General features: G+C 47.8%; 3 protein-coding genes across 3 annotated transcripts; 2 read left to right on the forward strand and 1 right to left on the reverse strand.

The window, feature by feature from the left end:
• Window positions 1–469: 469 nt before the first annotated feature.
• Window positions 470–1,003, forward strand: CSUI_005174 (uncharacterized protein; the record flags this gene model as incomplete). Its single annotated transcript, XM_068065353.1, has 2 exons — window positions 470–571; window positions 896–1,003. 2 exons carry the CDS (start codon window positions 470–472, stop codon window positions 1,001–1,003), a joined length of 210 nt encoding a protein of 69 aa, XP_067922682.1.
• Window positions 538–13,093, reverse strand: CSUI_005175 (mrna processing). The gene is made up of 5 exons (XM_068065354.1): window positions 7,729–13,093; window positions 4,687–7,191; window positions 3,417–3,450; window positions 2,315–2,390; window positions 538–1,551 (listed from the first exon to the last, which is right to left on the reverse strand). Exons 1-5 carry the CDS (start codon window positions 11,309–11,311, stop codon window positions 1,516–1,518), a joined length of 6,234 nt encoding a protein of 2,077 aa, XP_067922683.1. The 5' UTR covers window positions 11,312–13,093; the 3' UTR covers window positions 538–1,515.
• Window positions 13,094–13,141: 48 nt separating this feature from the next.
• Window positions 13,142–23,664, forward strand: CSUI_005176 (uncharacterized protein). The gene is made up of 3 exons (XM_068065355.1): window positions 13,142–14,796; window positions 16,106–16,547; window positions 17,333–23,664. The coding sequence occupies exons 1-3, from the start codon at window positions 14,682–14,684 to the stop codon at window positions 20,511–20,513; spliced, it is 3,738 nt and encodes a 1,245-aa protein (XP_067922684.1). The 5' UTR covers window positions 13,142–14,681; the 3' UTR covers window positions 20,514–23,664.
• The last annotated feature ends 2,911 nt before the right edge of the window (window positions 23,665–26,575 follow it).

Here is a 26,575-nt window from a genome sequence, read left to right on the forward strand (position 1 = left end):
TTCTCTATGAACACTCTACATGCAGACAGACTGCAGTATGTCTACATAAACGAACTGTTCTTCACCGGAGAGAGAACGGCCCATTCTTTTCATGTGCTGATATCGCACGCAAGTGATACTCACGGGTGCCGTGTGGATTGCTTGTCATCCCTTCTCATAGTACCAGAAGAACAATGTAGTGCGAAGAGTTTGTGAAGGCGGTCCAGAACCTCTGCTGACTCAATATACAGGGAACGGTATTCTATCTATCTCTATTTATATATATATACATGTAAACATATATAATACAGATGGATGGGAACACCATTCCATATAAGCATATATATATATATATCTATATCTATATAGTATCTGCTTATGTTTTCGTGACTACAGAGATTGAGAGCTGTAGAAGTATTGGCGCTTTCTTTCCAAGTCTAGATGAGACTGTCTACAGCTTTTCAGTAGAGCGTCCATCTCTTTCACCCGCATGGAGTGTATCCTTTTTTTCCAAGCTTCTTTCGATGGCCTTCAATCGGACAGCCAAAGACAAGACGAGGGACGGCTTATCTCCACAACCAAAGAAAGAAAAGTATGATATCATTATTTTCACTTCTTCATAGCCGACTACTATTAACCAGATACAGTAAGATACTCCTCCACGGAGAGAGAAAGAGACGGACTCTGTCATGAGTATGCATGCATGCATATCGCATGCAATAGAGACCCTCTCTTTCTTAAGAGAACACGTTCGACTGGGGTGGTGCTGATGAGTGAGCCGAGATTATCAGCAAGAAATGTCACGGGAAATTAGACCTCACTATTAGAACAAACGATTCTCGCAGAAAATGGATCTCCTCTAATGAGGTGTGGTAGGATAGTCATCCTCTTCATTTTCTCTTCTTTTGCTGGTCAGGTATCGAAGAATACGAACAAGGACCATTCACCAGAAGTTAGCTGTAAAGAGAAATCTCAGCGGATTTCTTCTATTACGAAAACCTCTCTCACCCAAGGAAAGAGATAGAAATAGACAACAGAAACGCAAAGATCTCCCCTTTCTACCGCAAGAGAATCTTTCATCATATGAACGAAAGAAAACAACAAACCACCCATCTTAGGTTTCCATTTCCACAACTCTTCCATCTAATCAATAGATAGACAGATAGACTTTATAGTAGATAGATAAATAGATAGATAAAGAAGATCGTTCTCCCCCACATGGCTCTTATGGTTGTCTCATCGACAGAAAAAGAGACAAAGAAATAGTGCGGTGATCTTCTTTTTCTATCTATCCCCACATGGTTCTTACGTTGCCTCATCGATAGAGGAAGACAGAAAAAAAGAAGGAAGGACAGAAAGAGAGACATCGCCCTTCTGTCTCCCTTTTCTCTCGATCATTTCTATTCTACGTTTCCTTTCCTTTCTCCCGCTGTCATCTCATTTCCCGATGGCGGTAGAAAGAACCCTCTGTGGGTTTACTTCACTCGACCTCCCCTCCTTCTTCAGGCACGTGCAGAAACAGAGAAAGAAATCTCTTCACTGGGCTACCACGAACCCACGACGAATTAAGGCCTACGACGTTCACAAGACAAACAGAGCCATACAGGGTACATATAGAGAGAGAGAAAGAGAGGCTTCAAAGAAAAAGAGAGTGAGAGAAGAAGACAGAGATACACATAAGATGACAAGGCATACAAGAGAAATCTCTCGAGGGAGAAGACACACCTCACATCCACTTATTCAATGTATATGAAGAGGACACGAAAGAAGAATGCATGCTCCCTAGTGCAAGACTAGGCTACGTCGACATGCAGTACATACAGAGAGAGAGACATGTCTATACAGGAGAATCCAAGTGACAAAGAAAGAGTCTATCTGGTAATCCAAAAAAAAGGAAGAAATGAAAGGCGCCTTCCCCGAGACTTGAAGTCTCGAGAATTCTGTCTCACTCGGCTCTCTGTTCCAAGGTGTACAAAGGGGTCGCAGTGTAGTACCCTAACAATGAATAGACAGGCTTAACCCTCTAAAAGAGACGCAACTAGGTGGACAATCATACTATCGAAAGTAGGAGCACTGACGCCACAGGTGGTGTGTACATACAAGTACGTATAGAGACACTTGATCTTATACAAAGACTGCCTCCCACATCACTCGCACAGAGTGAGTAGCTGTATAAGGAACTATAGAGTTTTTCTACAGGCTTCGAGTTCAGGGGAAATGTTACGCGCCGACGTACTAAAGAAGTAAATAGATGTAGATGGAAAGATGCAAGAATACTTAGAAACAGAGTATGTCTAGAGATGAATAGACAGGTAAGAAAGATGGCTCAACTTACAGCCTGGAGAGCTAACACTTGACGTCTCTGTTCTTCCGGCCATTCTTGCATGTCACTCCATCGACTGTTTAGAATGCTGAAAAAAGAAAGAAATAAGAAAGAAAGAAAGAAAGAGATAAGAAAGCAAGGAAAGAGAACAAATCGACCTTACGAAAGGTATGCAAGATCTCCGAAAGAAACGTGACGGCGAAAGAGAGAAACAGCTGAAGGACATATCCATCAAAACTGAAAGAGTTGAGGGTGTCTTTTCCTCTGCCTTTCTGCTGTCCGTAGAAACACCTCCCCCCAATTCCCTTATCCCCCCCCGCCTTTTTATCTCTATCCTTGGTCATGAAGCATTTCTTGTGCAAGCATTCGAGGATGTTCTGATGTTCATCCTATAGCAAGAGAGGGCAGTCCTAGTCTGTATCTCGACGTCAACGCACCCCCACTTGGATTCCTGGTGTAAATACACTTGCATCTCACCGGCGGAGGAATGAGTGAAGAGAAGTTCAAGAGATTGTCCTCATTTCAGTTCATATGTCTATCTTCCAATATGCGAACTACTACGTAACACGCCGACCTGTTTTATGACTATGGTGTTGTACTTCTATTCCCCAAGAGGCGTAGAAAGAAAAAGAGAAGAGAAGCAATATAGGCCTGTGTATGCTTTCAGAAAGTACGAAGAGAAAGGAAGATAGGTGGGAAAAAAGAAGTGAAGAGACAGAGACGGGAGGAAACAGAAAAGAGAGACTGGTTAGAGGAGAAAGAGAAAGGCTGGACATAACAACAAAGAAGAGAATCTTCACCAGCGCCCCGATTCTATCACAGAGTGAAGGACTGTGAGAGAAAGAGACTTCTGCCACAGGAAGAAGTAAGAAGGTCCACCAGTGCGAAGAAGAAGAAGACACAGGAGCACCAGAAGATGAGAAATCGAAAAAAGGAATGAGAAGAAAAAGCAGAAGAAAAAAGAACGGGAAGAATGAAGAGAGACAGAGTTGTCTGCCTCCGCCTGTGTGAGTGTGTCCAACTAGTGAAGAAAAGAGCGACTTGAGAAGAGAAAAGACGCGACCTTTCAACCGCCGAAGAATGTACATGGTGTATATACAGTTGAGACACTTACTTAGACAATATATCTGGGCTCTTGATGACTTCCTCTGATCGCACGAAACAGAAAAAAGAAAAACAAGAAAGAAAGTAAAGAAAAAGAAAGAGATATACCAGTCAAAGTACACACCGCTCTACGCGTCACACCACACACACGCACACAACACCTTCAACCTAACAGTCTATGATGACACCCCTCGTCCCAACCCCTAGCAAAAGCTAAAAAACACTTTACTGTCTCTCTTTGTTTCTTGCTTTCGTTCTCTCTTTCTTTCTTGTGTTTTCTTCCCTTCTCCTTCTTCTCCCACTCCCTGCCTGCCTTGCTGCCCGGCGCTCTGACTGTCACTCATCACTACACACAAGCGAGAGAGCACTGGGAGGAACGGCTTCTCGCCGGAACAAGGAGAATAGATGCGAAAAGAAAGAGAGAAAGAAGTGCAGGGTAATACGAATGTTCAGTAGAGATAGAAACTTCATGCTGTTAAATGAGCGACCTTTCCCTGGCTGCTTTCTTTCCCGGTCTATGGTATATATCAGCAATAGAAGTCTTGGCCTCGGGCTTTTCATCCTCTTGTTTTGCTGGAGTTCAAGGCTCTCCGAAGAAAGATAGAAGAAAAGAAAACACACAACAGATCCTCGTTCTCTCTTAACTGAAGATACAGACATTCTTCTGTCTAGGGTCACGTGTCCTAAGAGACGAGACAGATGTATCTAGCTGTAACTAGCTCATGTAGGATAGTTATCTACTCTCTGACGTGTCTATCTGTCTACGCAGACAACAAACACGACAGAAAACTACCAGACGTAAGGTAGCTACCCCCAACCCAATAGGATCATCCGTCACTGTAATCCTTCCTTTTACTTTCTACCCAAACCCGGAGAACGAATGCTGCCGTACTCACAACAATGTGATTTATCGACATACGTACCCTACAGTGTCTCTACTGAAGAAGTAGAGACACTGTAGGAAACGAAAGCGCCGCAGTTGTATAGAGGCAGGCACCCGCCCCAGGGATGTACATGTATACCTTATGTCTATGCTGCATATGTAATTATGGAGAGATTCCCGTGAGGAAGCTGTTCAGCTGTGTCTATCTCCCTTCTAAGACATCTATTTAGATTGTGAAGAAGCCTGAGACAGCCAGCATGGGTGACGCAGACTCAAACTGAGACTGGCAGACTCTACGATCTAATATTTCCATCCCACAAATACATATACCTACAACATCACCTCTCAACCTCCCTCCTTCCCTCCAAGCATGACTAAAGACTCCATTGTTTCTTACCAACAAGCGATTCAGGCGCAGGTTGTATAGACGAGAGCGGAGGAGGACCAGCCTGAGGTTGACCTCCCCCTCCCCCCCAGTGTTGCTGTTGTTGTGGTTGTCCACGAACCCCCCCCCCCATCTGCTGACTCCCTTGTTGGACTGCCATCTGCTGTTGTCCTGTGACGACGGGTTGTGATGGTGATGCGAGACCTGCTTGATGTCCGTCTACTCCACCAGGTGTCCATACACCTGGTCCCCCTCCTACTCCTCCACCTTCTACGGATGCACTTCTCCCCGGTGGGAACTGCTGTTGTTGCTGTTGTCGAAGCATCATCTCCTCATGTCCTTGAGGTGTTCCTCCTCCTCCTACTGTTCCCCCCCCATGTACGGCCTCTATAGACTGTTTTCTCTTCAAATTCTCACCGGATCCACTCCCACGCCGTAACTGCTGCATATCCATGGGATGCTGACTTACCTGTTGAAAATAGGACCCCGTCTGAGGGGATGTAACTCCTCCCACTCCTCCTACGCCCCCTCCCGGTCCCATGAGGGAGACGTCTCGATGCTGTGGTTGGGATGTGTGATTTAACATCATGGACTGCTGAGGTATCATCACATTAGAAGTCGATGAAAGGAGACTTGTCCCACTACTACTGATCTTCCCCCCTTGTTGTTCCGGTGTATATACACCTCCTCCTCCCACCCCCCCAACAGACTGCTGCTGTGCCACACACATCGAGGATGAGGGGGAGGCCGCTGACTGCTGCTGCTGCTGTCGGAAAGCTATTGATTGGGTGAGACCTCCACCACCAGCTAGGATCTGTTGCTGTTGTGAATCAAGAGGAGTGACTAGTCCCCCCCGTTTCTGAAGATCTTTAGAACTCTGTGTAGGGGTAGCCGAATTCATCATATCTCCTGCATTCTGAAGTTGATGGGGTGACATGTGACTTCTTTGAATGCCTCCATGCTGCTGTGGTGGATGATATGACGATCCTCCCCCCCCTCCTCCCGTAGGGTTCTGAAGAGGACTTGAAGCTGTCGTTGCTCCTGTTTTACCTTGAAGTTGTTTCTGTTTCTGTGCGGTCGAAGGAGAGTTATTGCTACTATTAGACTGAGCTGAAGACATCCCCGTCATCATTATACCTTGTCTGCTGCCGCTCGTGAGATTACTCCGACTCGAGGCTGTCGACGATAATGAAGAGGAGGAAGATATGGGTTCGACTCCTCCTCCTTGTTGTGTTTGAGAAATGAGATGCTGCTGGGGTTGTTGAGACTTCCCCGAATATAAGACGCCTTGGCTGGATCCCAGGGTTCCGCCTCCTCCCCCACTCCCTACTACATTAGAGGCTTGTTGGGCATGTTGCGGTGTATTTTCATGATTCATCATCATAACTCCATGTATATGGTGAGCTTGATTAGAAGAAGAAGAAGGAGACCCTGACTGTCCTCCTGCTATTGAAGTTAACCCGGATCCACGTCTTTGATTCGAGAGAGACCCCCGAGATACAACCTCTCCTCCTCCCCCTCCTTGTACGGCAACTGACGGAGACGTACCAGTACTACTACTACTCATGTGCCCTGCTTGGTGTTGCTGCGGTGATTGTCCTGCTATCCCAGCCACCCCGGAAGGGGGTCTTCCTAGTAATCCTTTATGGTCTTGATTCCCTTTATGATTACTATGGCCTATCATCATCACCATACTTCCGCTATTCACATGACTCATAGTAGTACTTCTACCTGTACTTGTACTACTACTCTGAGCCGATGGATGCTGCTGGTGCTGCTGTCCACCACCTGCTCCACTCATTGCCGTCGACTTCACGGCACTTCTCCTTTGCTGTGAGGCCGGGGGAGATCCACCTACTCCTCCTGTCATCATAGCCTGAGCTTGGGTACCTCTCGGTTGTTGACTACCGCCTAGAACTGCTTGGCTTGTCATGCCACTAGTACTAACGCTACTATTAGTGATAGTACTTCCTCCGGCCGTTGCTGCTTTCCCACCCCCTGAAATGGATGAGGCTCCTTCTCCCGCTCGAGAGGCGCCCGCGCCAAGATGAGAATGAGAAGCCGCTCTATAAGGAGAGATGCCTCCTGAGGGTTGTATGGATGTCGATGCAGATGTCGAAGTAGGTGTCTGGTGTGTAACTGAAGGGGGTGATACCCCTCCCCCGATACTACCACTACTACTAGCTCTACTCGTACTGCTATTGTTACCACTGGAGGGTCTTTTAGAAGGAGTTATGAGTCCTCCTTGTTGGATGAGAGAAGATAATCTCTGCTGATTCCTCGGAAGTTTTGTCGGGAAAGAATCTTCTGATGTTAAAGAGGCAGACGAACCAACAGAAGATGAAGTAGTAGAAGTATGAAGAGCTGTATTAACGACACCATTACTTCTCACTGTAGACATCGCGACACTATTGTCTCCTAACATATCTTGAGTTGGCTGATGTATAGTGCTGCTGTTACTATTAAGGAGACCACCGCCTATCATGCCCCCCCGATGAACTCCTGAGATCTGGCCAACTGAAGAGACACAGAAGGGCATACAGCATAAGAAAAGAAGACAGCCAACAATAGCGATCTGCCATGGGAAGAAGCTGGTCTCTACAGAATCACATCTGAGCTCCTCTTTCGGATGAAAGACGACAAGACAACACAAGGGAAGGAGAAATCAAGACCAACTACGGTGACAGCAGCAGCAGCAAGCACTACGGGAGAGAACAGATGGTGTCTAGAGATTTGAATCTAACTCTGTTGAGTGACGAAGATACCTCATAAGGAAAGGCAAGACTGAAATGGAGGATATCAACACTATTACTGTAGAAAGGGGGAAAAAAGAAAAGACAGACAGAAGAGATAGATAGATAGATAGAAATCCGCACCACACACTCTTTACCTCGCACAGTCCCTCCCTCACGTCTCCCTCTACATCTACCTATCTGTCCTACCCGATAGGACCTTTTTCTCCATCACACACTGTCGTCAAGACGTGATACCCTATCACGTACTGAAGGGGGTCGACAGTAAGCAAACGCATATCAAATTTCCGACTTTCCTCACCTCCTCCTCCTCCTGAGACAGCGGCGTTTGGTAAAGGTCCTTCAGAAGTAGAAGCTATCTTTGGTGATGGAGTCGTTCGGGTTGCCCCTCCTACTGGGGTGACACCGATCTTTCTTTCTCTTTCTCCCCCTCCTGTTAGAGACGATGTGTGATCTCCTGATACCTGAGAAGAAGACATCGGAAGAACTTGTCCAACTCTTCCACTAGCACCACCCCCTACTCCTCTGTCTGCTCCTGCCTGATGTTTCTGAGGTATCTGTCGAGGTGCATTTTCAGCTTGGATTGATCCTGATGTTCCTAGTACCCCTCCTCCGATTTGCCCGGAAGACATTCCCCTTCCTGTTGCAGGGAATTCAATCGAGACGGGTTGTGCCTGTTTGATCAGAGCTGGGTCTTTCACTTGAGGTCCTACAGATGTCTTCATCAGTTTCTGCTGCTGAGAGATAAGAAGCTTTCTCTCTTCACTTACTACTACGCCTCCGCCGCTGCTGTTTATTCCTTGGAACGGCGGTGGTCCTTCGCCTATGCCCCCGCCCCCCCGAGATCCTATCGTACTACTTACTATGCTAGCAGCCTGCTGGGGGGGAAGTCCTCCTTCTCCTACGCCTTTCTGTAAAGACAGATTCTTTGATGCAGGAAGAGGAGATAACGGTGATGATGACTGGAACGGATTTGTTGTTGCCTTGAAGATCTCTTGTGGTTGCTGTTGGAGTTGCTTCTCTCTCCCCCCTCCTTCGCCTACTTGTGCACTACTATTGCTCTTTGTAGGACTTGGCTGCTGTCCTTGTAATAGACTCTGTTCTTGTGCAGGATGGTGTCGTAAGCTTGATGATTGCTGCTGGAGTATATGAAACGAAGAAGAAGAAGGCTGTACTAGTCCTTTAGACGAGAAAGGTCTCTGTTGAGATATCTCCTCTCCTCCTATCATTCGTACGTCACTCGACCCCGACTCCTTCTGCCCTCGTGCTGGGACGGCGCCGCCGCTTCCTTCCTGTTGGTGAGGCAGAGGAATCAAACCTCTTTCAGATGAGATAGAACGCTGAATACTTAGTCTTCGACTTCCTTCTTCGCTCTCTCCTTCTCCCCCTCCTCTCAGATAAGAGAGATTTGTCGCCACAACACTCCCGCCCGTATTCCCCACCGCCCAAGGGGGGAGTTGCTGTTGCTGTTGAGGCGCTATGGGGGCACTCCCGGCACTATGTGACGGTAAGGACCCCGATGAAGGCACATTGATCGAGGACGAAGATAGATGACCACCCACAAGACTTGTAGGAGGACTCGCAGGAGAAGCTATGGTGACAGCAGTTGTAGATAATCTTTCTTCTATCTTACTTGCGTCCATTCGAATTCCTTCTTCTCCTTCTTTCTGAGAAGGAAAAGAGATCTGAGATGACGATGCTAATATCCTCTGCTGTCTTGCCACCACGCCCTCAACACCACTCATCCTCTCTCCCAACCCCCCCGAGACTCCAGCTATCCCTCCCCCTACATGACTAGTACTACCGGAATGACTTGGAGCCATAGTCATCATAGTCGTACTTGTAGTCATCATAGTCGTAGTTGTAGTCGTTGTAGTTGAGGGAATACCCTGATAGGCTTGTAATCCTAATCCATCCCCTTGCTGTGACGTAGTGGAGATAAGGCCCTGGCTCTGTTGTGGGTTCCCTTGTTGCTGTTGAAGGCTCTCTGAAGATAACGAGAGATGGCCTGTCTCCGCAGATGGAACAGGTGTAGGTGTGCCGACGACCTGTCCTTCACCATACTGTGGAAGCATGTGAGCTTGAGTAGCCGTAGAAGAAGTAGAAGAAGAAAGAGGAGTTGTTCTTGGAGGAAAGATTCTTCCGGGGGTATACTCGCCTAGAAGTGAAGTTGTATGTACAGATCGACTGCTTTCTTGATTGAAGCTTGATGACATATCTTGTCCTTTAGACGACGACGTAACAGAGAGATCTTTAGAGATATGGTTATCTTCCTTATCCGTGGGGGGTTGACTTGTAGTAGAAGAAAGAGATGAAAGTTGTGTTTGTCTTTGGTATGACGCCTCATCATCCTCATCTCCTATTTCTTCCTTGCGTTCTTCACCTGCCCCCTCGACTTTTGCCGACACATGCGGATGGATTAACGTAGTCTCTAGCTGTTGTTGACGTTCAAGACGATTTCTTCGTGCTTGTTCAAGCTGGGCCGTAGGAAGAAAAAGACGCTTCTCGAGTTCTTCGACACCTCCTCCTACTGCCGTCATCTTTCCTTCTTCTACTGGATGAGAAAGATCTTTCCCACTTCTCTGCCACCTCACCCCAGCATCGAAATCGCTCGGTTTGACACCGTCCACTCCTTCTTCATGAAACTTAGGTTTCTTTTCCGGAGGAGGAGAACAAGAGGCTTCCCTTCCTCTTCTTTCATCTACGACACTGAAAGCATCTCCACCATACTTCTCACCACCTTCTCCTGTTGTATAGACACTGCTGCCTCCTCCTCTTTTTTCGCTTTCTTTCTCGATCTTTCGATTCTTTAAGGACTCTTCTTCTCCTATTTGACGACGACTACTCCTACTGCTACTCTTATCGCTATCTCCCCCTATCCCTCCAAGTAGAAATGTCGCATGCAGAGTCGCATAGACAAGAGCAGGATGAACCTCTAAGAGTCGTCGACATCCCGCGGGAGAGTCTTTTGCCAGCTTCTTCATATCAGATAGAAACTGAATTAGCTGCCTCGTTGAAAACGTCTGTACAATCTCCATAATATCAATAGCTGCAGAAGTACTATCATGATAAGATGATGAAGATAATGATGATGAGAATAACAAACCGTTTCCCCCCCCCCCTACCAGGCCACCTCCTCCATCTGACACACCTTGCTTATTAACGAAACTTCCATTCGCACCTAACAACGGGAGCCCTGACTGTGATGAAGAACCTTGCTGCTGATGCTGTTGTCCTCCTCCTCCTCCTTTACCTAATAAACCAGCAGTTGTCATAGTAGGATGATTCCCTGCATGCGCCAGTAGTCTTCCTTTTAAAGCATCGAAAGAAGAAGAAAGGTCTTCTCCTTTCATAGAATAACTATGCTGCTGCTGTTGTGACTGTTGTTGTCCTCCCCTTCTCCCTCCTCCTCCACTCGATTCACCACCTCCTCCCCCTGGACCTGCACTTGAGCTACTAGAACTTCGATGGTGATGATGATGACGTGTCGAAGATGATGAAGAAGACGACGACGAATTGAAGTTGGAGGAAGAATTGAAGCTTCCCCCTCCTCCTCCTCCTGGTGTATTGTGAACATGATGAGAATATCTTTCACGGAGTTCATCTGTAGCATAGTCAATCTTCAATTTCCTTCCACGAAACTCAGCGTTATTAAGCGTTTGATAAGCCAGGTGGCACGTCTCGTGATCAGGAAACTCACAGAACGCGAAGCCTTTACTTTGACCTTTATCATCGTACTTGACACGGACCTGAAGAACTCGACCCACTTGAGAAAGAAGAGATCTCAATTCATCTTCTGTTGCATCAAAAGGGATGTTACCTAACCACATTTGATTTGCACCCCCCCCACCTCCTCCTCCACGTTCAATGGAACGGCTCATCATAAAAGAGAAAGAGAGAAAGAAAGACAGAACGAAAGAAAAAAGGAAAGAACGAAGGAAAGAAAGAAAGAAAGAACGTGTCTGGTGTTTGGACACCTGGTACAAGTCTAGTGTATGTACACCCGGTGAACGAGGAGAGAAGGGGAAGAGACAATGAATTACGAGTTGAAGAAGCAGAAGTGTGGTATTTCTATCTCACATAAAAAAAAGGGGAAAAGAGAGTGAGTTAACCATCCCCAAGAAAACGTCGCAGTCTAGAAGAATCTCCAGCACTTCACTTCAAACAATCGAACTGAACCCAGAGAAGTTGTCAGAAACCTTCTTCTCTTCTTCTCTCGATTCTTTACCCTGCAGAAGAAAGAAAGATTCCGAAGAACGAGGACGAAGATGATACCGTGGGCTCTAAGAAGATGGGTGATGACAACAGAGAGACAGGAGTGTGCATGAAAAGACATTTTATAGTCTCCTCTTAGAAACGACCGACCTCTAGACGTCTTCAGAAGACGCCTCATACAAGGATAGAGCGAGAGAAAAAAAGGAAGGAAGGAAAAGTTCTACCCGACCCATGTAGGGGGATGCCAGGTAGGAACTCAACGTGAGAAGACGATGAAGAAAGAAAGCGTTAGAACGTCCAAAAAGAACCAAGGGGACAAAAAATTGCATGGACTATCTCTGCTGCTCTTCCCCTCTTTCTCCCACACTCCCTTCTTATGAAATTCTATTGATATATTTGTGTCTATATATGCATCTACTCAGACCCGTAGAGCAGGGCTATCTCTTGTGGTCCTATCAACGGCAAGACAAAGAAAGGACAACACGGAGAAAGCCCAGTCAATGGTGAGGAAGAGAAGAAAGATAAAGACTAGTGAATGAGAATCACAAAATCTAGTTTGTAACAGAAAATATGAACACGAACTGAAGGAAAGCAAGCAAGAAAGAAAGAAAGAAACAGATCCATAGGCGATCCGTAGTATCTCGGCTTTTCCGGCAGATGTGAATGAAGATGAAGAAGCCTTATTTAGCGTGTTTCGTGTCTCCTCCTGTCTCTCTCTCTTTCCACCCACTTTCTCCGGACCCATGAGCGCGTATCACCCTGGAGATCCCCGCAACCCTTTGAAAAGCCTCCTTCATTCATCCGTTCACTCACTCACTCCTTCTATCCTTCTATCGTTCTCCTGTTTATTTTTTCACTACACACGAAGAGAACTCCCCGCTCCCATTTGCCGAGGGAGAAAGTAGACAAGAAGAAAGGGACAGAGTCTCGGGAGAAAGAAGGCACGAAAAAAAAACGAGCTGGCTCTCGTCATAAGGATAGCTTAAAGAAATCTGGGGACATCTAGAGAAGGGTGTCCTCCTTCTACTCTCTTCTTCATTACCGTCTTCTTCACGGTGGGTCCTTTAAACAGAAAGAAGACGGAAAGGAAGGAGATCTTTCTCCTTCAAAATCTTTCTTTTGAATCTGTTTCCGAAAAATGCTGGTCCTTTCTCTCCCTTCATCGTCAGGATGATGCAAATGTCCGTTTCTAACGAACACGGTGGGGATGTCGATCATCCGATGAAAAGGAGAAGACGAAGGAAGACACCGCTTCCTTTCCTCATCGTTTTCTTCTCTCCATAACCCTCTTCGTTCTCTTCTAATGAGAAGAGCAAAACGCGTTGTGCTGTGGAAGCAAAGAACAGAGTTAGTAAAGAAAGGGAGATCACAGATGTGACGACTGAGGAGGTATATAGATAGTAGGTGTAAAGAACAAGACCCAGGGTGGATGAAGAGAAAGCAGAAAGAAGTTTTTCCTCTGGCACAGAGCATGCATCGATCGGTACGACGAAGAAAAGAAAACGTGTCCATCTACTGCTGCCGCATGTGTAAAAGTGAAGAAAGCAAGAAGCCAAACACGAGAGAACATCACTTTCTTTCACTTTCTCCTCCCTTCAGAGGACAATTTTTGTACCGAAAAACAGCCTCACTTCACCTTCGTTCAGTTCCTTGAAGAATCTCTCTTACTGGTCTTCGTCGTTCCACGTCAACTGTCTGTTCTTTACTCTCTTTCTTTTCCTTCGTTCTCAACGGGTGTCCTCCCTCTCTCCTTCCCTGATCTTCTCTCTAGCTGCCGAAACGTGCCTAACTGTGCTTGAGAGGGTCACCTTCATTCCTTCTTTCATCCTGTCTTGCCAAGTTCACGAGACTGGAGCGCATCTTCTCGTTTCCATTTGACACGTGAACACTCTCCATTCCCTGGACTTGTTTTTGTTGAATTCCTTTCTTTTCACGTCGACGGGTTCAGCTCTTCCTGTTTTCCATTATCATTTGTTCTCGAAGTGTCGCTATAGACCTCTTCGTATCTGTTTTTGTGTGAATATCCCTTTCCTCTTCCTCTCCTGTCCCGTCTTCTTTTTCTCTTCCTCAGCGTTAATCGATTCAAAAAAGGAGAAGACATATGAGATGTTCTACACATCGTCATCCTGGCTTAGTAGAGAGGGTGGCGACTGTCTATTCCTTTCTCATGCTTCTTCCTCAGCTTTCCTCTTCTTGTTTTCTTCTGTCCGGGTCAAGGAAGGTGTAGAACCGTAGATACTAGCATGGTGGTGTGCTTACCTTCTATACTACGTAGACGCGGCAAGTAGAAGATGCAGGGAGGACGAGAGAAGAGAATCATGTGATCTGATTGAATAAAGGAGAAGGGGGGAGAATAAGTTAGTTGTGTTCGTCTCTCTCACAGTAAGTCATTGAAGGATAAGAAGAAATCGTGAGAATAACGGACAAGGCGACCCCAGTCGAGAGAGGGAAAGAGAGATCGAACAAGATCTTCTCCCTCGCGTTCCTCTCCTCGTCGTGGGGGTCGGTCTTTCTTAAACCCCTGGGTTACTCGTAGTGTACTCTCTATCTACTTGTTTGAGAAGCTTGGAGTAATGTCTCTTTGATTTCTTTCCTCTCTGACCTCCTTTTCTCGTTTCTTTCCTTAAGGAATCTTCCAGTCCAAGATAGCTCCCCAGTACACAAGATCACAGCTTCTCTTGCCCGCTCGATAGTAGGCTCGGTGTATGTACGTCGACCCTTCACCATAACTCCCCCTGTCTCTCGATTGTATCCATCGATGCTCTTCCGTCTAGTCCTCCTGCGCTTTGCATGGAGATGGACAAGCATACCGGATGAGGGGGGAGAGAGAGATTATGCCGAAAGAGACAAAGACATTGGAATAGGCTGGCTAGATTGATCAGAGAGAGAGAAAGAAAGAAAGAAAAGGAAAAATGAAGGACTCTGATAGAAACGATCGAGGAGTCTCTCGTTTGTTGAATTGCTTTAGGAGAAGAAGACAAGATGAAAAAGGATGAGTGAGAAGTGAAGAGAAGAAAAAGAAAAACGGAGAAAAGAAACATGGAGGAAGAGGGAAGATCTCGCAGGACTAGAGCATCGAGTAACATCGATGCTCTCCGTGAAGTTCTTTTTGGAACTCAAGAGTCCAACCGTGTCCTCTTCATAACAGGAGCAGGTAGCAAAGCTTTCTTTGCAGTCTTTTTTAAACTTAAACCTCCTTTCTATTCCTCGTTCCCTTTCACGTTCACTAGCCCCCTCACAGATATCTCTCTCTCTTTCCTGTCGAACGTTGTGTGTTTATGGCCACTTTTGTTGCACGCGTTGTTTGTTTCTTTATGGCCAGCAGCGTGTCCCTGAAGACATATCTGACAACATAGAGAAGAATTGTCAGTGGTTCTGTATGGTAAACGTACACATATGTCCAGATGTATATGCGTGTCTATATGTACAGATGTGTACCAGTGGTGTGTCGGTTGCCACACGGTGCTTTTTAGGTTCTTGACTGTCTCTCATCGTAACTGGGCCGACGTTGAGTACTCAGCAAGGATGAAGACTCACCAGTCTGTTCAGACGCTTGCCTACAAGCACGTACAGGTGGATAGATAGATAGATAGATATGCATCACATGCGGAGGGAGTCCTGATGTATGAATAGAGGTACAACGTAGTTTTCTACACCTGGCAAGGCGCCGCTGGCAAAGTCAACGTATACAGTCTGCCTGGCAGTCTTCCTTTTCTCAGAACCAGGTGTATAGGCACCTGTGTATGTTCTTGTGGTTTCGCACTTTTCTACCGTAGTAGAGGTGTTTTGGGTAGATCTATCTTTCTTGAGAGATGACAAGAACCTCAGCAAGGTATATGGAGGTTTCTGTTGAGGTTACGTGAAATAGACACGCTCTAAACCAAGAGAACGGGATCCCTCAATATTCTTCTTCATCTTTCTGTCTCTATCTTCGGCTTCTTTCTTTCTGTGCGACATGTTCATCGGTATTGCACTCTCTCTGTTGCTTCCACTGCTGTGGAAGAGAATTGTTTTTCTTCTCGATCCCTTCTGTCATCTCACCAGGATATCGATGCACGTGTATCTCCTCCTCGGGTATGTCTATCTGTATGTACACGGATGGCGTATGCTATTCATACATACATGTATATGTATATGTTCATTCGTATAGAGGGGGCATATCTGATGATGAACCTATATCATATACAAAGACACATGTATGTATACGTGTGGATAGGTAGTGTGCGTGTATATGCATACAGGGTGGGTACCGCCAGTGTTGACGGCGTCACTTGGCCGTTGTAGAAAGAGCTTTGTCAGGCTTCTTGAAAGAGAACAAGTCGTTGGTGTACCTAAGATCTTTCTATGGTCTTGTAACCCAGCACAGACTCTCTTGTTTAGATGAGCATCCCAAGTGCTGAAGTGGAGTCGACGACTGTTGATTCTCTCCCGTCTCTTGTTTGTTTCACCTGTGCATACACCAGGACTCAGTGTGTCATGCGGAATTCCTTTATACCGCGACAATAAGAATCCATCTGCCCACTCGAAGACGAGAAGAAAAACTTCAAGGCCTCAAAAGACATTCGCTGGAACAGCGGGAGGAGAAGCTGGTCTAAGAGACAGAGAGAAGAAAGGCAAGAACTCGCCCCGTCCCTCTCTTCGAAAGATTTCGAAGACAAACAGCTCATCCGTCTCTTCACTTTCTGCGTGTTCTCCTAGCACCGTTGTATGGCAGCCAGAGAAAGAAGAAGAAGAACTACGGACAGAGAAGCATAGGAAAAGAGCTTCGATGAACGCACTGACAAAGGCTAAGAGGGAGAAGAAGGGGAGAGGAGGAGAAGAAGAAGACCAGCAGCAACAAGAAGGAGAAGGATTTGCACAGACGTGGGGTATGATCGAGACATTCAAAGCGGAGAAAGAAAACTGGTAGGTATTTTCACCGTGTGATCTTTCTTTCTACCGGATGAGAAACATATGTATATTGTGCTCAGTTTCGTAACAAAAGAGAGGCTCTCCAAGAGAAAGAAAGAAAGAAAGAAAGAAATCTTTTCGGCTGCAGTTATTATGAATGAGAGAAAGAGCGGTTTCATATGCACAAGGACAACAGCGTTGCATCGTTGAAAGGAAAGGGGGGGCGTTTGGTGTGCATTCATGTTGATCCAAAAAGAGACACTTTCTTCGTTTCTAGAGAGAGGAAGGAAGGAAAGGAGACAGGCAGGTGGGCGGTCTTCTTCTTCTCAACATCCTCATCATTAGGAGATCTTGTTGAGGTGAAAAAGAAACAGATCAGATGAAGACTCTCTCGATTTCTTCTGTCTTTATGTCGAGATGTGTAAACTCAGGACGGACGTACTTGCACGGTTGCTACGTTCTAGGCCCTTAGAGGACTCTTATCTCCATTGACCCACAGTACACAGAATAAACATCTTCTTTGAGCCATGTGCCTGCTCTTCTCCTCTAGACAGATAGATAAACACGATGTATTCGATGGTCCGACGGGAGCGTCTCCGTGTTGTTTCGTGGGCATGTCCAGTTGTGCGTAGGAAGAAGACGGCTTGTTGCACATGCAGAAGTTCCGTCTGTTACATGAAAGTGAACGTATGCTGGGAGGATGGAGTGGTGTATGTACACCTGTCTCCATTGTTGGTTTCCCCGAGATTTTACCGGTTGTGTGTGTATATATATGTACGTTGTTTTGTCTTTTGATGTAGGTACACTTCATTCTGGTATCGGACACATGATCCGCGAGTCTTTCGTCTTGCGTTTCCCTCTCTTGGGCACTTCGTGTTAGCTTTCCTTCTCTTAACTCGACCTCCCCAGTCGACTCTTCTCCTCACACAGAATGTCGATGGTCTTCACTTGGCTGCGGTGGCTCTTATGAAAGAAGAACTCCAGCATGAGCTTATTTCTTGTGTCCTGACACGGGAGAAAGAGAATGTTTTTCTCTCTTCTCATGTTCGTCTACCTGAGTGTAGAAGAAGTTCATTAGTGCCTTCAGCTTCTTGGCCTAGAGAAGGGTACCTCCATGTGAAGGACCTCGATAAAAAGAAGGAAGTTCAAGAGAACGAAGAAGAAGATAGTGACGTGTTTCCCATGAAAAATCCAAAGAAAGATAGCTCAATGAAGGCACGTGCTGATTCGTTGGATGTTTTCAAGTATCTTACACCACAGGGAGGATGGCGAGGGTTAGGAGAAAGATATGAGAAGAAGAAAAAGAAAAAGAAGATCTCCAGCCGGGAGGGACGACGAAGGCAGGAGAAAGAAGATCAACGTGAGTGTTGCCAGAGGGTGAAGACGAGAGAAGGATTAGAGAGAGAGAGAAGGGAAGGAGCAGAAGGACAGCAAGTTAGCGAAGAGAAGAAGCTAGGGAAACAGGAAGAGGAAGAAGAAAGTAGACTGGGACAAGGAGAGATCGACAAAGAAGAAGATCTTTACAGGAGGAGTCTTTTTGAACTTCATGGATGTGTATATCGTTATCGATGTTCAGGGATTCCAAGTTCTTTAAAATCGAAGAAGACAATAGGAATACACCAGTGTTGTTGTCTTCCAAGCTGTCAAGAAGACGGAGAGAAGAAAGCACAGAAACAAAGGAAAGAAGAAGATCGCTTTTTCTGTCCGTATCGGTATGGTCGTTCACTCGATGAAGAGGAAGTTTCGTGGGTTCTTTTCAAACACCCAGGTCGAGAAGTTGAGGCACAAGAAACAGAAGAAAAGAAGAGGAAGAAAAAGAATGGAGGAGATTCTGTGATTTCTAGCGTCGTTCTTAGCGCGAAGAACCACACTGAGACAGGCATAGAAGGTAACAAAGAGGTAGAAGAACAGACTGTCCAGGAGAAGACCTTGTCATCTTCCCAGGATGCTTCTTCTTCATCCTTGTCTACCTTTTGCGATTCTCCTTCAACTTTTGTCAAGAGCGAGAAAAACTTGACGCATTCTTCACTTCTTACAAATTCACACAAAAGACAGAGAGGGGACAGCATTTCAAGTGTACGTACACCTCCTCGTTCTTCATTTTCTTCTCCTTGTTCTCCTCGAACTTCTTTTTCACTCCTATCTACCCCGGCTGTTCCTATTCCTTTATGTCCTGCATGCCATTCCCTTTGCCTCCCCTTGTGTCTCTGGTTTGATGAGTCTATCTTTATCCCCTCTCACCTTTCTTTCGATTCTCCCGCTGCATTTCAGCGGGCGTTCTTCTTCCTTGCTAACTGCGACGTGCGAACCAGACAGCAAGCGTGTAGAAGCCGAAGGATAGAGAAAAGCCACGCGAAAGAAAGTCAAGCAGAAGATGGGAGAGGCTTGAACTCCAAAAAAGAAAAGGACAGCAAGGATGAGAAAGAACGAGCCCAAAGGAAACTAGAGGAGGAGATAAAAGAAGATTCACAGAAAGATGAAGAAGGTGAAAACTACGGATACAGAGGGACTGGTAATGTGCTGTCTGTGGAAGAAGTGAAGGTAACAGGAGAACAAGAAGAAAGGGGTTACGATGGTCATCATGACGGCGAAGTGTCTGTAACGGACACTAGTGAGCACGACAATGAAGTAGAAGATTCGGTTTTAGATCATTCTTCTCCGCAAAAGTCTGGTTCGTCTTTGGACTCTCTTGAAGCAACGGATCCTCTCTTCTCTCAGAGAGAATTTGATTTCTCGTGGAATGATAGACAGGAGACTGTACCTACAGTTGTTTTCCTTGGAACTTCTTTTAGCACTGCTTCTACAGACTGGCCTCTAGCACTTCAGCGAGAAGCAACTTCAGCTCTAAGAGATGCACTATTGCAGCAGGAGGCACGTACAAGCCGAGGCAAGAAGGACTGCAGAGAGAGATATAGGAATAGAGAAATGAGATATGGAGGAGGTGTATTTTCAATCAATGTGACAAGCTGTATTGAAGCTTCCTATGAGGTAACCTCCGACCAGAGGGAACTCCTCAAGAATCGGTATGCGGAACTCTTTAGCTTCTGGCGTACAAGGAGAAGAATAGAGAAGGAGGAAGAAGGTGTGAGAGAAGAGAGAAAAGAAGCAAATCCAGGTGACCGAGAAGGGGTGAGGATAGAAGGCTGGAGACAGAAAGTAAAAGATGAATCGAAGTGGTGGAAAGATGCTAAGGAAGAAGATGAGGTACAAAAGAACGGAGTACAGAATGAAACGAAGGCACGGAAAGCAAGTGAAAAAGACTGGGTTCTGGGTGTACGACTGAGGAATGAAACAGAGGACATGCTGGGGCAGACTCATCAGATGTTAAAGAATGAAAACTACGCGCTAGAGAGAATCGCATGTATATGTCCTCGCCTTGTAAAGGGGAATGCGCATGACAAAACAGTAGGGGGACAAGACAACAAGAGTAGAGAACAGGAAACGAGAGATTCTTCTTCAAGCTTAACTGATCATTCATTTCCAGTGTGTCCCGCTTTGTCGTCAAACGGCTTCTCTTCTTCATGCGCTCGATTACGAATAACATTTTCCCGGCCGACAAACAGCGGCAAAGAAGAGGGAAGCATAAGACTTAGAAAAGAAGTAGGAGAAGTTCCGCGCTGGTTTTTGGAATCTCAGGTTGTCGGGAATGAGGTTTCTTCTCCGGCATGCAAAAAAACCTCCTGTGAAAGTGAATGTTCTCCTTCGGGGGCGAGACGTTACGTTACTCTTCCTTCTTCTTGGGTAGAAAGCCTTCCTGTAGATTATGCATACGCGGGGGGAGGATGTGATGACAATCGAAGCAAGAGGGTCATCGAGGGTCTGCCTTTAACCCATATGCGTCGAATTCTAGGCGATGCAAGCGAAGTCCTGTTATCTCTGTGCCCTTCGGAAATGAAAGCCTGGATTGTACAAGTGCATTCTCGGTTGAAAAAAGACTTTTTAAGATTGATCTCTCAGACGAGTTCAAATGAACAAAGCTGAAGAGTACCGAAAGATGGAAAAGGAAACATTATGCATTCCTTTGACAGGAGTAGAGATAGCGAACAGCTGAGCAGTGGACAGAGTCTTGGCTTCAGGTCGGGTCACCGAAACAAGTCCAAAGAGACTTGCTTCGGGGTTATGCTGTTTTCTGTTTTCTTACGGAAGAGTGTGCAGGAGTATTTCTTAAGTATTCGCCTGGCCTACAATTTCAAGTGAGGTGGCTGTTTTTATGTTCTCCTGTCCAAGCATCGAAGGGAACTTAAGCTGGCTTTTTTCTGCTTGAGAAGCCTGTTGGTTTTTTTCAAATGGAGTAAAGGAGGCTGTGGGTGACTGGGGGAGTGGGACGGCACTCGGACGAGGGGAAAGGAAATGTTGTACAGCACAGAACAAGTGTGTGACGCCCAGTCAGCGGAAAGCGTGGCGCTTCTGTTGCTTTGTGAAAGCGTGCTCACTCGCCATCTATAATCCACTGGAGGACAGCTTACCATAGTACTCCTAAAGGTGAATAAGTTCAAAACCAATACCAACAAAGCGGACAGTTCTCTTCACAAAAGCGGCAGTAGATCCATGTGATGGGAGGGGGGGGGAGAACATGGAATCTGAAGTACTCTGGCTCCTCACCGAACAAGAGTGATACTCTGTCATCTCAGAAATCAATCGAAGCAAAGTATCCATCGGCATTTACGCAAACGATGAATCACGGGAGAGCGAAGTAGAACTTCACAAGAAAAAGCGTGACACGCGTGTATGCTAACGTGACGACTGGTGGCTTTTCAGCGAACGAATCGATGCATCGGCACGGGTGCCTTGTCTCGAAGTTTCTGTATCCTTAGCCCACCACATTGAAGTTGTGTTCAGGCGGAGGAGCAGTGAAGCAGGTTGGTTCATGAGAGGGAGGAAACAAGAACTCATACAAGCTTCAAAAAGACTAGACAAACGACAAAGACCTTGTGATCACAAGTTGTCACGCCCTCTCTGCGGTCAGTTCACATGTGCGCCCTGTTTCCTCAACAGCTTCAGCTGTTGCCGACTATCCGCGAGACACGCCACGAGCCTTCGACACGCTTTACTGGGAAACTAACGTTATAATTGGGCGCGACATGGCAACAAAAGAAAAGAGAGAGTTTTGCTGTCAAGAAAAAATCCTTTTGAGCCATAGATCTCCGTGAGGGGCAAGAGTCGTGGAGTTGCTGGGAGTAGAGCGAGTACAACCACGGGGCGACTCGTACGCACAGGGGGGAAGTACACGACTTATTTCCAAAACATGAGGAAGGAAAGTTTCGTACTTTCCGGCAGCGCAGATGGATGGCTGCGTCCTCTCCCAATGGTGAAAATGCGCTTGGATCTAGCATGTCCGTTCCTGGCACGTTGCTTCTCTCTTTTTTTTCCTTGGGGTATTCTGCGGCGCGAGCCATCCTTTCATGAGTCCCTCCATTCACACCGTCTTCTTCCCTAGATTACTCCCCTGTTTCTCAAACAGCTGGTGTGTTGTAACGGCCTCTACGGGCCCTCTTTCTGACTCCGCGGTTTTATAACTCGCGCTGCTGCTCGAGTGGGCCAGCCCCCGCCTTTGAACGAGGGAAGAAGGCCCGCCAGGATTTTGCGAAACACCGTACGGATACAGTGGACTGCCGCCCGTGCCAGCAGATGGGACCTGAAGCTCAGGAGTGAGTAACTGTGAAGCAAGAGCGTTGCTCGCAGGCAGCGAGGAAATAACGGAGAGTCCGTGACGCTCAAAGTTCCGGAGAATTATGTCCACGGACAACAGGACCCAGCCGCTGCTCCTTGTGGTCAGCCTCATCCTCTCCCCGATGTTGGTGTCCAGGACGCTCAGGTCAGTGAGTCCTGACCGCCGACCTAGCAGTCGCCCTGACGGTACAATAAAAAGCACGGTCGACAGGGACCCTTTTATCGCCTCTACAGTCGAGTCTGAGTTCCCGGCAGGATGACAGTTTCTCTGTTCTAACTGTCTACCCGCGGCTTCGAGGGAAAAGAAAAATCGGTGTCTCCCTAGAATCTAGTCTTCAGTACATACATCCCGAGATGCAGGAAGGTACTCGACTCGGTCTCATTTGATTGTGGCGCAGACGTCTATTGCCCATAGTCCACAGGCTCAATACATCGTAATGGTTTGCTGTAGCGCCTCTTAAGAAAATACCGGGAGGTATGCGCACTACGACTACTTCCGGACTCCAGACACATCTGCGACCAGAAGGTGGACGCCACCATGTGGTAACTGAACAGGCTGCGGCTCAATGCAGCGGCATGCACTGTCAGCATATGTATTGTCCTAAGCAGAATGATGCCTCTGGACTGTGCGGCTAAAGGCAATGCCTTTGCTCAAAAGTACAGGTCTTCTGTGGGCGTGCCGAGTCGCTGCTGATTACGTGTCTAGGGAGACAAAATATAGGGGGAAGCCGGCAATGTAGTCAGCAGAAAAAAAGCGACGCTTACCTGCAAACTCCTCGCTGTAGGTACCGAGAGGGGTCCATGTGTGACAGACAATCTCGTGGTGCCCCGGCGTTGTTGGGAGTGTCACCGTCCCATACGAAACTGTTTACACACCGCAACAAGAAATAGAGGGCGACTGCAGTACCGCCTGCGACAAGATAAGGACCAGGTCATTTCGCGTGCATCAGCAGAAAGCGTCAATTGTACACTCTGAAGAGGAAGAACACCTCCCAAAAACAACTCTCTCCCGCCCCGGCTGCTTGTATGAGAACTCTCCAGTCAGTTGAATGACCCGGGGGAACGGTTCGCAAGGGCAAGCGACGTCGCACCAAACCATGCCCAAGACTACGGGATTAGCCCCAGCAGAAAGGTCGGGAACGGATCGCGATCCACTGGCGGGCCAACACGATGTTCACTACGTTTGCTTGGTCGTCAGAGACTTGCTTGTCTCTGGAGATCTGAACAATGTGTACCTACTTTGGCACTGGACGTTCAGTCGATGTTGGAAATTGTCGTGACTCCAACTCCTGATGAGAAGTCGGACCTAGAAAAATACTTTTTGCCGATTTCTGCATTTCACTGTAGCACCTCTTACTTCTAGTTTATTCTGCTTGACCCAGCCGGGCTGACGTCTTACTTTGCCGCCTCCTCAGAGGCGGACTTTTTCTCAGCGCGTGTAAAGAAATGAGTTGATCCCGAGTACCGCATTAATGGAGATACATAGCTGACGTCCTTTTGGTTTGATTCGGCGAGGGGGCTAGAGTCCGTTTCGATCTTTCTTTGTCGTCCGTGTGAAGAGGCGTCACCCTCACCATTTTCGATGGAACCAAGGTTGGTCAATTTCCAAACGGAGAGTCGGCATCGGGGCCACCCAACGACCGAAGAGATCGCGTAGTGCAGATCAATCGGGTGGTTCCAGATGTACATGTCTCCCACCTAAGCACCGAGTTCAGACCGTCAGAGCTCCGAGCCGTTACTGCGGCACTGCAGAACAGTTTTGGACAGGTGTCAGGGAGGGGCGCCCCCCGCAGATTCTCGCAGAACGTGGAACTCCCGACATCTATTCGAAGTCAGGGAACCGCACATATTCGGAGTCGATGCTCGCAACTCACACTTGAAAACACGGTCTAGAAGACAGGGAACACAGCGGACTCCTCAAAAGGGTAACAGCAGAACTGGATGCAAGGCTCAATCTTGTTATTTGGCCTTGGTCACCCTGGTTACTCGGGCATGGTGTGAGGTGGGGCATGGGTCAGCGCCCTGTAGCTTGCGCGGACCCTGCCACTTGTGAGCACCGTGTCGCTTTTCTTCTTCCCTCTCCTACCTGAGTGCGGAGATCTGTGCTTTCCACTGGGCACCGTGAACTCATGACTGCTCGCATGCCTCAGCCGATCTCCCCTTCAGTCCCAGCTGTTTCCCTTCTAATGTAGGCGGCCGCGCTTACCCGCTTGCTGCGTACCGTCGTGAAAGTACGTGCCCCAGGCAAAGTTTCCCCCTCTTGACGGTGTGAGTAACGTCGCACGGGTAGGAAACCGACGGCGGAATCTTACTATGCTATGCGCTGTCAAGGGGAAATCTCCCAACACCACTGCGCGTCCACGGTGAGCAGTGTCAGAGTGTACTTGTGAAGAGAAGTGTTAGCCAGTATACTGACAAAACGATGGCTCCTCCATGCAGCGCCTACACTGCTGCATGCCCTAGCGGCAAGCCATTTTCAGACCAAGCTCCACACCGCAGGCAGCGTGCCCGGGGCGTGAGCTACGTCGTCGAGGTCATAAGAACTCTTGAAGGGGTTGCACGCTCCGTAAAAGATTCATTTGGATCTGTCGCGTGGTCGCATAGCTGAGCTCGTCGGCTCGGGTTCGAAACAGCGGTGCTCTAGCTATGGTCCGAGTATCTGCGCTTGGACAAACGGCGGGCGCGACCGCGTTCGCCACCTTCAGCAATATTTCAGTCCAATAGGGTACAAACGTAAGACGAGCCCGAGATCAACGGATGGGAAGAACACTTACGCTGGCGTACGCTGTTTGAGTCTGCTCAGTCTGTTCGGCTGAGCGACAGAGCCCCAGCCAGCTGCTTCCTGAGAAAGCAGAACCAGGAATAAGCAGAAACCAAAGAGAACACGTTAGTCAGGAGATTCTGCTTCTGCTCCCGTGGAACTCTGTCACGATTTTCCCCACGGGTGACACTTAGTTGCTCTGGTTGCCTTAACACGGCCCATGTTTCGCTCTGGCACCGCGTTGGCCCGTCCGAGTCACTCCTAAGCAGAAGCTAGCCACAGTGGAGGCGGACTTATAAACAAAAGTTGTATGCGCTACTCAGTTCGCCACCTCTCTAGCAAGAGACTTTGAAACCCGTGCTGGCGGCTCTCGAGCACAAGACGATGGCACCCACCCAATAATACGTGTGTGGACAACCAGTCGGAGGCTGTGCCAGGCTGCAGTTGCTGGCTCTTTCGTTGGCCCGATATCAGTCCAGCAGCCAGACTATGGCAGAGTCCTAGAGTGCAGCGTTGTGCGCTGTCACGCCGCTGCCGGGAGCCTCTTCTGAGTACTTATAGTCGGGACCACACACGACACCCTCGACCACAATATTCCGCCGTTGCAGCTGGAGGTGTGCGCAGCAATGCCACAGCAGCTTGCTCCCGATCACTGCTTTTGATGGCGTGAAAAGGTGGGTTGCGAGTAGGGGGCCGGGCAGCCTGATTTTCAGCTCAGCCGGTGACGCCCCCGATTCAGACTACTTCACAACCGTTGAGGCGACACTCTGTCCACCGTCCCGAACACTGAGCGCGCGCGCTCAACGCTGTGCCGTGCCTTGGAGTTGTCGGCTTGCTTCTTACCCGCCTCGAATGAGATTTCACAGAACAATCCTGCGGACGTGCCAAAACCCTGGCCAGCCTCTAGCTCTCCAATAACGTGCATCTGAATTACATGTCCGCCGCAAACCGACCACAGAAACACCTCTGCCGCCGCAGCTCGGCTTCGCGTGCACACTCCTGTGTCCACGGGATACACTCGCTTCGAACGCAGTCTTCAATTTCTGCCTCCGAAATTATTCATTCACCGACTGGGTATTGGTGGCGGTCGGAGAATGTGGTGTGAGCCGTCTCCACAGCACTTGTTCGCACTGCCAGGACGAGGTAAGTGGGCTCGCTCGGGCACGCAGGTTCCCGAACCTTTCCCTGCCGCCGTTTGCGGGCAGCTCGGCTTATGCCCGCGGTCAGCGCTGCCTGCAGTTTGCGCAGGTATTTCATATCTTTACGGCAGAGCCTGGCAGATGCCTCTGAAGTGCTCCGTGAACCCGCCGCAGAAGGGCTGCATCACTCCGGACAGCTCGCACACGTCACCGCCCAAGAGCCAGCCGAACCGCTACCATCTCTCCTCACCTCGGCTTCGGTGCTTCCCTGGCTAGCGAGCTGCTGCGCTTGCTGCTGCTGTTGCAGGAGGGACAGCATCAATGCAGAAGAGACGCCTTTTTCGGGAGCGCCACCGAGGCCGACGCTCCCGGTGCTCATGCGACTAGGCCATCGCGCCAGTTTCGCAGACGGGACGTTCTGCAGCGGTGTGTTTTCATTACCTCTTCCCTCTGCAACCTTATTTGGTTTCGAG

The sequence above is a fragment of the Cystoisospora suis genome (assembly GCF_002600585.1).
Source record: "Cystoisospora suis strain Wien I chromosome Unknown contig_2485, whole genome shotgun sequence".
NCBI classification, from domain to species: Eukaryota; Apicomplexa; class Conoidasida; order Eucoccidiorida; family Sarcocystidae; genus Cystoisospora; species Cystoisospora suis.